General features: G+C 55.7%; 1 protein-coding gene across 1 annotated transcript in view; it reads right to left on the reverse strand.

Annotated features, from left to right (window-relative positions):
• Nucleotides 1-768: 768 nt before the first annotated feature.
• PAPSS2 (3'-phosphoadenosine 5'-phosphosulfate synthase 2) overlaps nt 769-10,695 on the reverse strand; it is a 36,534-nt gene continuing 26,607 nt past the window's right edge. Inside the window, exons 2-9 of the mRNA XM_039388082.1 lie at nt 10,571-10,689; nt 10,333-10,446; nt 9,720-9,831; nt 6,480-6,685; nt 5,568-5,703; nt 4,438-4,706; nt 3,529-3,758; nt 769-3,154 (exon numbers count right to left, since the gene is read on the reverse strand). Of these exons, the coding sequence (XP_039244016.1) occupies nt 3,013-3,154; nt 3,529-3,758; nt 4,438-4,706; nt 5,568-5,703; nt 6,480-6,685; nt 9,720-9,831; nt 10,333-10,446; nt 10,571-10,689 (1,328 nt within the window). The 3' untranslated portion in view covers nt 769-3,012. The remainder of the gene's footprint in view (nt 3,155-3,528; nt 3,759-4,437; nt 4,707-5,567; nt 5,704-6,479; nt 6,686-9,719; nt 9,832-10,332; nt 10,447-10,570; nt 10,690-10,695) is intronic.

Here is a 10,695-nt window from a genome sequence, read left to right on the forward strand (position 1 = left end):
TACCAGGTGCTCCAGCTGATCCATGTGTTCCATGCCCATTCTGACACTCTTCCAGCCCCTCTCCAGGGTTGTTACACCTGAGAAATGCCAGGCTGGGAAGCTCCTCCTGCACCTCCTTTTTTTCAGGCTGCTCACCATTTGGTAAAGACCCAGCACGGGCAGGTCTTAATTGGCATGAATTGAGAGTAAAGTGTATCCTCAGGGGAGCTTTAATGTCCCACTGAGGGCAGGGGAGCAGGAACAAACCCCGGGCTGTTGGCAGCTGCCAGGGGCAGTCTCTGGCTGAGCTCTGATCTGCCTGTTTCTCCAAAATCCTGGCTCTTGGCATGGCTGGAGCTTGCCTTTTCCTCATGCCCGTGTCACCGCAGGCGTAAGGGGCTGACTGAAGAGGCACAAGGAGTTATTTCTAGTTGCCCCTGAGGGCAGTTACTGCAGTTGAACTGCAAGTCCCACTTCTCCAAGAACCTTTCCAGACTTGTCTGCTCTTGCTGCCGCCTCAGGAGTCCTCGTCAAAGCACAAACCCTGCTAGAAAGGCTGGAGAGGCAGCGTGGTTTGTCCTGCAGGAATGTGGCTGCTATAATCCCATGGCTCCAGCAGTTTGATCCAATCCTCACCCTCTGCTCCTGCCTCTCCTCAGAGCTGGGGGTGAGCCTGATCCCTCTCCCACATCTCCAGGGCCAGCTCCTCAAACTGCGTCGAGTCTCCAGCGTTGAGCTCTGAGATGCAAAGCAAAGCTCCCCCCTCCAAAAAATCCAAGTGAGAGCTCCTTACGTGTATAAATATTTATTTGTACTAAAAGTGAGTGTTTCGTAGCAGACTATCGAGTTCAGAATATATTAAATCATGAGAGGCATCAGTTGAAGTACAAATTCCAGTCTCATGTCTTCAATAAATACACTATAAAACCCCCGGCCCACATACTCTAATCAGAGGTAATCGGGACACTGCGCTGGTTTAACAGGATAATACAACATCTGTGTTTGCTGTAACCACTTGGATTTACCACAGAGGGGTTTTTTAATGTTGAATTGTTTTATGATGAGCAGCAACAGTGCTACTTCACTCCTTAAAAACCCAAAGTGGGAATATTGCTTTTGGCTTCCAGGTCCCTGCCGGAGGGCCTGAGCAGGTGAGGTGCTGAGGTGCTGTCGGCTCCCACCACGGGGGCTGCAGCATTTCCTTGGGGTATGACACAAGCTTTGGGCTCTTTGCTCCAAATACTTTTAAAAAATGACTTAAAAACCCACCCAACAGGCCTTTTTGCAAGGCTGTTTTCCAGCCATGCCCAAAGGCTTGGACGCTGTGCCGTGGCCCCAGCACAGCAGCTCGGAGCTGGCGGTGTCGCTCCCGACCCTGACAAGGGGAAGCTGGTCGGTTTTGCTGAGCACAGATCCGTTTGTCATTAACACTGAAGCACAAGGAGAAGGGAACGCTGGTTCCTGTTCATTGGGAACACATCCTGACCGGATCTGGGGCAGCTACTAAAGAAGGACAGGTACAAAAATCACAAATTCAGGTCGTTGGAGTAACAAGTGAGTGCATGACTGTCCTCTGCTGGCACCTCCCGCCCGGGAAGGTGGAGTGGGATCAGCCCTTTCCCTGGGAAAGCTCCGCTGGCCACAGGGAGCACCTGAGGCAGGGGCAGGTGGCCGTGGGGCTCCCAGGGGGATGCTCGGGGTGCAGCACAGCGGGTGAGGCTCCGGGGTTGCATCACTGCCCGCTCCCGGCCCAGGGAGGCAGTGGAAAAGCTTCAGGCACAGCGGCAAAGTCCAGCTCGGGCTGAGGCCGGGGAAGGAGGTAAAGTCTGGGGTAACTTTCCACCAGCCAGAGCTGGGAGCAGCACCAGGCACTGGCTCTCAGCTCCCCAAAGGGCTGGGGGGGCCCAAGGGCTTTCCTGCTGTCCCCCAGCCAGAGCCACTGTCCCCACCCCGCTGGCACGGAGGGAATCGGGTCACCTGTACCCACACAGGGCTGCAGGTACAGAGGGGGGCAGGAGCTTCAGCCTCCTCTCACCTGGTTTACAGCTGCTCAGACCCCCCTCACGTGGCCACTTGGCTGTTTGGCCTTTGATTTGCCTTCGGGATGGGAGGAGCGCAGGCAGAGGGAAGGGGGATCCGATCCTGCCAGGCAGGAAGATACTCCATAGCATGTGGATGGCATCCCCAGTTTTTTCTTGCTGCTCAGATCTTCCTCAGAGATCTCAGGTGCCTCCCAGGCCAGCTTCCCCTGCCAGGCTGTGAGCACAGGGAGCACCACGACACAGTCCCCACGGAGAGCTGAGCTCAGAGCACCAGGAACGCTCATCCACGGTTTTGTGTGACCAGAGAGGTCAAACGGGAGGAAGGAAGCAAGGACAGACAGTGAGCAACTGGCTCGGCCACAAGGAACTGGCGGTGGTCAAGGCTGATTTAAAAAAAATCCTTTTAAAAAAGGGCATTAAAAAGATTCCGCTGTTTATCAGGAAAAATTGTCTAAGGCACAACCTGGAGGGCAGTGACTGGATCCGGGCACTGGGTGCCCCTTTCCCACCCCAGCAGCAGCATCTGCTCCTGGCTTCAGCACCTGCTCCTGCCTCATCAGGCAGTGCTGGGAGAGGGGCACTGGGAAGGCACTTCTTCATTCCTGCTGCACGCAGGGACAGGCAGGATTTATCCTGGTGCTGAGGCCCCACCTCTGCACTGGGAGCCGGTGCGTGGCCCCGGCAGCACCAAAATATCCGTGTGGCCCATCTGGAGGCTGTGCTGGGCTTCCTGCCACCAGGCTCAGCTGGGAACGAAGGACCTGCTGCCCTTCTCCCTTCCAGCTCCACAAGGATGCTCCCAGCAGCTTCAAGGGGAGAAGGACCAGGCTCAAAGTATTTCTGATTAGTAAAAACCACTCTGACCTGGGTAGGAAAATCCCACAGTCAGAGCACTGGAAATGCCAAGTAACTGATCTGTGTCATAGGGAATCAATCAATCATTGCTCACTCTTAATACAAGTATTTCTGGGGAGGAGGAGGAGGACGAGTGTTAGTTCTTCTTTTCCAGCGACTGGTAGTAGGTGGTGAGGACTTTCCAGGCCTTGGGGGCCATGAAGCCGTCCGGGGGGTTCTCCCCTTCCCGAGCGAGTTTCCTCATGCGTGTTCCTGAGATGAAGTCAAAGTCGTCGTGCCTGTGCAAAACAGAGACAGGCGACATCAGCACGGCTGGCCCGAGTCAGCCCCCGAGGGTTCCTCATCCGAGAGGAGCTGGAGCATCCAGGACACACTTCCCCAGCTGGGAGAGGCTGTTTCTCCTGCCACTCAGTCCCCAGACTGTGCTGCTTATCCTCCCTGTGCCATCTTTAGTTCCACGGGACCCATCCTTGACCGGGTGACAGCTCCTGGGGGGAATTCCAAGTGGCTTTCCCAGGTTCTCCCCCCACTCCTCTCCTTAAGAAGAACACCAAGGGTTTTCCCTCCGCCCTGGCAAGCTGTGAGCCCGAGGTGACCACAAACCCCACGTGCCGTGGGGGCCGAAGGAGCCGCGACGCCGCTGCCGCGTTACCTTTTGGGGTCATAAAAATCCATGGCCCTTTTCAGCTTGTTGTAGGCAGCCACCCTGAAGGGAATGATCTCCACCGAGGTGAGCCCTGGGGCCATGCTGAGCACCTTCCCGCCGTGCGTGGGCTCGTAGAGGTCCTTCTTGGTGTCGGGGTGCGGCATCCCTGCGGGATCGCGCCCCACGATGTAGAAGTTGGCCCCCGCCATCATCCGGGCTCGGCAGTGCCACTGCACCTGCACGGGGGGACACAGGGCTGAGGGCTGAGCAGCAACGGGGCCACCCAGCCCGGGCTGCAAGAGAGGTCCTGGCCAGGCACTCGCAGGAAAGAAGGAAGGAAGGAAGGCAGGAGACGTGTCAGCAGCCGCGCTGGGGTTTGCCGCAGCACTCAGGCCGCCCAGACACATCTTCCACTGCTTGGACCCGGTGCAACCACAGTTCTCCTAAGGACATGTATTTCCATGGAAACACTGGGCATGGGAACGGGGTTTGTCCCAGGCTGGTGGCAAATGGAGGTCGCAGTTGGAACCTTGAACATGCAAAAGCAGCGCGTGTTCACACACCAGAGGCTGCCCACACATTGCTCCTCTCCTCCCTCAGGGCAGGTCCAGCACTGACCCTTTTCGTCCCAGCGACTTAGGGACGGAAGGGAAACACTGAGGGAAACCAAATGAACATCCCTGCCTGGCAGGAAAAGGTGAAATCTTGTTTCTCCCCCTTGTCCCCAGTGAGGGGATGGGAGCTCTGCCGGGACATGGCTGTGGCAGCAAGGGCAGGGGAACCGTGGAGGGAACTAACAGTGAGGCTACACCTCCCTTCCTGGGACTTCCCGGAGCAGCAGGGGTAGGCTGGCAGCAGAATCCCCACGGACAGGCTTCACACCTTGCCCCGGGGAGCAGCCAGGGGCTACGTTACCTCGGTGGGGCCGGCGTAGAGCATGGGAGAGGGGAAGATGGCCACGACGGTCGACTTGGGGTCCAGGACCTGCTCCTCCAGCACGGCCGCGTGCTGCTTCATCCGCCACTCCAGCGGCACGTCGTCATCCTTGGTCCAGCCCCCCAGGGGGTGCAGGAGGAGCACAGGGTTTTTGTAGCCCCTCTGCAGGAGCTGGCGCCGCGTGTCCTGCATGAGCAGGGCGTGCCCGTTGTGCACGGGGTTGCGCAGCTGGAACGCGAAGACGGCGTCTGGAAGGGAAGGACGCAGAGGGTCAGGGGCTGGCACCGACCCTCGGGCGCCTTGGCTTCATCTCACACCCCTGGCATTCCCACACAGCCACGAGTGTGTCCTGCCTCCACACTAGTGAGGCCTTAAGTACCTCAGGTGAGTGTTTCACACAGACCCATTGCTCTGCCAAGGTTGCTTTCATTACACCCCTTTCCTTTGGGGCTGGTTTCAGTCCTATAATGTTCAGCCCTCCTGTCATGTTTGTAAGTGCCACCGGACACCCCCAGCAAGTTCCCTAACTTCCTGAGTGACCTGCCAGCTCCATGAGCTCAATGGCACCTTCAGGAAGACCAACACTCTCCCCAAAGCAAGGGTGGGTGTCCAACCTCTGCCAGCCTGCTGGGATGAGGTGGGACAGGGCTTGGAGCAACCCTGCTCTAGTGGAAGGTGTCCCTGCCCATGGCATGGGGTTGCAATGAGATGATCCTTAAGGTCTCTTCCAACCCAAACCATTCTGTGATTCTGTGGGATAGCCCCCTGGGAGCAGACACCTGAGCTGTGCCCATGTTCAAGGCCAACCATGTCAGTGCAGACAGGGGGGCTCTGACCTGCCAGGGAGGACACGAGCAGGATGCTCAGCACTGTCCAGCCCATCACAAGCACCATCCTTAAAGCACGGAGACCCTGCCCCACTTTTCGTGCCATGCCCTGGGTCCCTCTTACTGCTCAACCCCACCTGAACAGCCCCATTTTGGGAGGATCCAGAAGCAACCTGGCAAGTGTTGTGAGCTTGGGAGCACGTCACCATGGATCACACCAACCTCCTGGTGCCAGCTGGGGCAGGGAGAGCCGTGTCCCCAGTGCCAACCCAGGGCACTCACCAGCATTCATCTCCCTGAACTTCTGCTTCAGAGCCCGTGGGGTGAGGCGGTACTGGTCCAGCCCATCGTTCCACTTGATCTTCTCCAGGACAAGGAGGTCTCCCCCAACCAGCCAGTCTCCGCTCTCCATCACCATCTGTGAATGACACACACCTGCAGTGCAGAGGGGGCAGCAAGTACATCCTTTTCCCTCTCTCCCTTTGGAAAGTGTTAGGCTTGACCGAGCTGGTGGGGTGATCTTCCCTTCTCCTTCAGCACGTTGTGGGCAGAAAACATCCTTACAGTGACCACAGGAACTGAATGTCACAAGCAGCACAAGGCACCAGCCACCCAGTCCCCACCACTGCACCCAGCTGGGTGCTGCACTCTGGCACAAGATCTTCCTCCACCTCACTCTTCGCTCTTTCCTCCTGGGAATATGCAGGAGGAATACGCCCGTTGCACGGTGAACACCTGCTGCTGATTCATTACAAGAGGTGTTTTAAGGGAGCAGGAAAGGACTAACACAGCTCTAGCCTTTCTAAGCAGAGTCACAAGTTCTGACAGCTCAAGTCACTGGGTGGCACCCAGAGGGATGAAGTTCCTTGTACTGCCAGAGAGTAAGTGGGAAGAGAGGAGCCGTAAAAACATGACACCCCCGTTGGCTGCCTGTACAGAACAGCCAAATTGAGGAGCACTAACTCATTAGCCCAAAACTCCACAGAATATTCTGAAATGGAAGGGACCCACCAGGACCATCGAGTCCGACTCTTCAGTCCTGCCTGCTCGGGATGCGATGATTCCCAGCAAGGAACTGGGCAAACAGGAAACCCGTGGCCCTCAAAACCCGGGAAAGGTTCAGTTCCCCAGCCCCTGCCTGCGTTTGCCCCCCCCCAGCCAGGCTTCCCAGGGCAGCAGGGGGACAAGCCTTACCTGGATGTGGGGGTGCCTGGGGCAGGTGGTGCCCCAGACGCGGGCACAGCGCTCCTCCTTCCTGTGCTGGAAGAACTCGGGGCTCCTGAGCACGGCCACCCTGTGGCCCTGGAAGCTGAGCGCCAGCGCCTCGCAGCCCTCCAGCCGCTGCTTGTCCTCCTCCGACACCGGCAGCACGATGGGGATGCTCAGGTTCACCACACCATCTGCCAAGAGAGGGGCACAACTTTACCATCCTCCAGCCCCGGGGCTCGGGGACACAGGAAAAGGAGGTTTCCACGGAAGTTTGGTCGTGGTGCCGGTTTCTCTTTGGCGCTGCCCATAAGTTGTGACATCCAGTGGGATACAAAAGCTCCTTATTCCAGGGACACTGATGTCTCCGAGACACCTGGAGCATCTCATTACTTGCTGCACTCCTGCTCTTCCCCTGGTTCTTCTCCGTCAGTTGTAAAGGTGAAGAATGCAAATGTGCTTGGAAAACGCAGCGCTGGACGTAACCCCTGCCTCTCCTCCGGGAGAACCGCCTCCGTGGAGATGGTGTTCCCTGGAGCACCCCATTCCCTGCACACCTCCTGAGCTGCCTCCTCCAGCAGGGAGAACACCACCACGCTTGGTTTGTTTGGGTTTTTTTTCAGGATATCTCGATACTGCTACTCCCCCTCCCTGACATGTCTGCACTGTCCATGTTTAATCCGTGTCTACACAGCAAGTCTGTATTTGCACATGAACTTCCTAATTTCGGTGCTGTCCCTAAACACCTTGCAATCATGTTGGTTTTATCCCTGCTCCCCCAATTTCCCCGTCCTCCACTAAAGCCCTCCCATTTCTCCTTGGATAATTCCAGTGTTAATACAGAAGAATCAGTCCCTCCCATGAGTTTCCAGTCACAAACAAATCACTGATTCACTTCGTTCTGATCCGACTGAAATCAGTTTGGACCCCTGAGAGTCCTAATTTGAGCATTTTGACTAGGTTGTAGATTTTTTTAATCCTTATTAAAATATTTGCATTTACTTTTAATTCACAACCGGGTATCATTCGTCTGCCAGGCAGCAATTTTCATGAATAATCAGAATTACAGTCACATGGGATCCAATCAATATCAACTTCATACATTCAAATCACATTGACACTGATCAGTCAATGAAGTCAGCACAGGAAAAACAAAAAGCTGGATTATGAAACCAACCAATGATGCTGCAAGGGAGGATATTCAGGCTCTATTTCCCAATGCAAGATGGAGATTTAACAAAAGATCACCCCAGTGATGGTAATCACAGAACTGCACAGCTGGGATGTTTGTGGTCTGGATGACATGGGATGTGTCAGGCCACGGTTAATAATTTCCTTTTTTTTTTTCTTTTTTTAATAAATCTCAAAAAATTACAGCAAAAAAATCCCAATTGCAGTAATTTGTGTTCAGTCTAAGGACAGTTACATACATACCAGCTACCAAGCGACTCCTTCCTGCGAGAACACAAACACAATTAAGATAATTAACACTCACAGGCACGTTATGGAAACCACTGCAAGAACCAGAGCATTTCAAACCTCAGCCAAGCACCTCCTGAGCACGGACCTGACAGTGTGGCCGTGGTCCTCCACGGTGCCACCCCAACCTCTCTGGTGCTCCCCCATCCAACACGGGTCACAGTGGCCAGCAGTGAGGCACAACACCTCTGCTGTCACTGTCACCCCCTCCTGACAGAGCAGGGGGCAGAGCACTGGAGACCCCACAGCCCTCCTGCAGATCCACCCCCTCCCTGGTGGCCACCAGGGCCCTGCACAAAGCTCACCATCCATCCAGCTGCTGGGATGTCACGGTGGGATTGACTGCTCCAAGGCTGAGCAAGCGGAGCATCAACTTGAACAAGTCCCCCAAAACAGTCGCTGGAGCTGCTGAAAACATCCCTCACACCCCGGGGCACAAGGGCTGGACTGACTCGGGAAGGACCAGCCTCAAACCTCTCTTAGGCAGTGCAGTTCTCAGCACCATGAGGTGGAACCTTCCACCATTTCCTAAGGCTCATCCAGGAGCGGCTGGAATGTTCTCCTTCCTGCCCAGATGTCACCCTGAGGGCCTGACCATGCAGGAGAGCTTGGAGACCTCCATGGAGATGAGGTGGAGCAGGGACTGACGCTGATGCTCTCTGCTGCAAAGACCTCGCTCTGAAGAGTCCATCCCCCTGCAAAGCTGCTGTCCTGGCTTTGTCCCTGACCCCCCAGAGCTCCACAAATCCTGAACACGTGCCCACAGAGCTCAGAGGAGCTCTGCTCAGTGATGCCTGCAGGGATGGGGGGGCACCCCAAAACCAGATGCTCTCCGAGACGAGCCTCCGGCGCAAAGTACAGAGCTCTGAAGCAACATGGTCATCAAGGGGCACCTCTGCGACCCCGTCAGGCACAGCAGGCAGCTCAAAGACCACAGAGCAGGCTCTGATAACAAGGACATGTGCTCCTGAACACTGTCTGCACCCTGGGAAGGAGGTGAAAGGCTACGACGTGTCTGAGAGCAGAAGCCCCCACCCAGACACTCCTCCAGTCCAAAGGGAGCAGCCCTGGGCTTTGACTCTGCTGCACAGTGCCCAAATCCTAATAACAGCAGGGAGTCACTGCTCCAGCTGACCATGGGATCTTCTAGAGGGAAGGCCAGGCTCAAAGGCTCACCAAGATCCCAGATCCCTGAGGGCAGAGGTCACTACCAGGTCTACAAACCCCTAAGTGAGGTCACAGTGACAGCATCTACAGCTGAGAAACCAGATGGGAACATCCATGCCCCTCTCTCAGCTGTGGATGATCATAACCTGAGCACTCCCTGCCTTTTCCAGGGATGGAGCACATGCTGCTAATGGATAGAGAAATCTGAGTCGTCTCAAGTTACCGTATTGGATAAGCAGGAAAGTGGGGTGGGGGGAGAAAAATCAGGCTCTGCTCCTGTTTCCAAGGAACAGGTGCCTTCTCCTCCCACCTCCAAGCCCAGCCTGGCCTCGGGGTTGCATCTCTATTTACCCTGGTATAACCAAGCATGAAAAGAGCTACACAAGGGTTCCTGAAATGCCTGCAGGGTGTCAGAGCTGTGAGTCAGGGCCGTGACCTCGGCCACCTTCAGGAGCCCCTGCATTTAACACAGGAGAGGAAAGCAGGAGGGCAGAGCCGAGCATGAAGGTGCTCTGTGGGGTGAGAATGCCATCCCACAGTGGCTCCCAGGCCAGTATTCCCGCAGGGAGTGGGGATCCATACCGTTGAGCAGGGTGCCAAAGTGGAGCACTTGCAGGTACTCTGCCTCACGCATGAAGCCCTTCAGCGGAGTGGCCCAGCCTTCGCTCAGCACCTGCACCCACTGCAGATCCAGCTGCAAAACAAACCCACAGGGCACTCCTGTCACACTCCTGTAGGGTCACAGAATGGGTTGGGTTGGAAGGGACCTGAAAGCTCATCCAGTTCCACCCCCAGCCATGGGCAGGGACACCTTCCACCAGCCCAGGTTGCTCCAAGCCCCGTCCAACCTGGCCTTGGACACTTCCAGGGATGGGGCAGCCACAGCTTCTGTGGCAACCGGTGCCAGGGCCTCCCCACCCTCACAGGAAAGGATTTCTTCCTCATATCCAACCTGTCAGTGTGAACTTGTGGGGCTGTATTAACACAACAAAGGGGACTGACAGCCCTGACTTCCACCAGCACAGGGCGGAGACACAGCAGAAAACAGCTGAGGGTCAGGATCACACCTCAGCTCACCACAACCCACAGCAGAAAGGGACATGGCCATCACAGGAACACAGGCCCCTCTGGCAACACTCTCCTGGAAGCTTCTACCCGTGGAACAGCTAAAGAATGACAGAACCCCTGACAGTACCTTAGTGATCTCCACGGATGGCAGCTTCTCTGCCTCAGCTCGGACACTGCTGAGCTTATTTTCAGGCACAAACAGCTCAAGAACGTCCTTAATTGAGCCCCAGGGAACGATATTCTGAAAGACAGAGAAGAGACAGCACTTGTAAGAAACACACTGGTTTTTATGTGCACATCAAAAAGTCCATGTCCCAAAGCAGGATTCCAAATCTGCTGGTGACGGTGGCATAAAAATGACTTACCTGTGCTTGGAGGAGCTCCACAACCTGCTGGATACATTCAGACACTGATGCAACGTTCGTTTTCAACACTAGTTCAGGAGCTTCAGGCTTCTCGTACTCTGAGTCAATCCCTGTGAATCCTGCGG

Source organism: Pipra filicauda, unplaced genomic scaffold (assembly GCF_003945595.2).
Source record: "Pipra filicauda isolate LSUMZ 115617 unplaced genomic scaffold, ASM394559v2 scaffold606_size451818_pilon, whole genome shotgun sequence".
NCBI lineage: Eukaryota > Metazoa > Chordata > Aves > Passeriformes > Pipridae > Pipra > Pipra filicauda.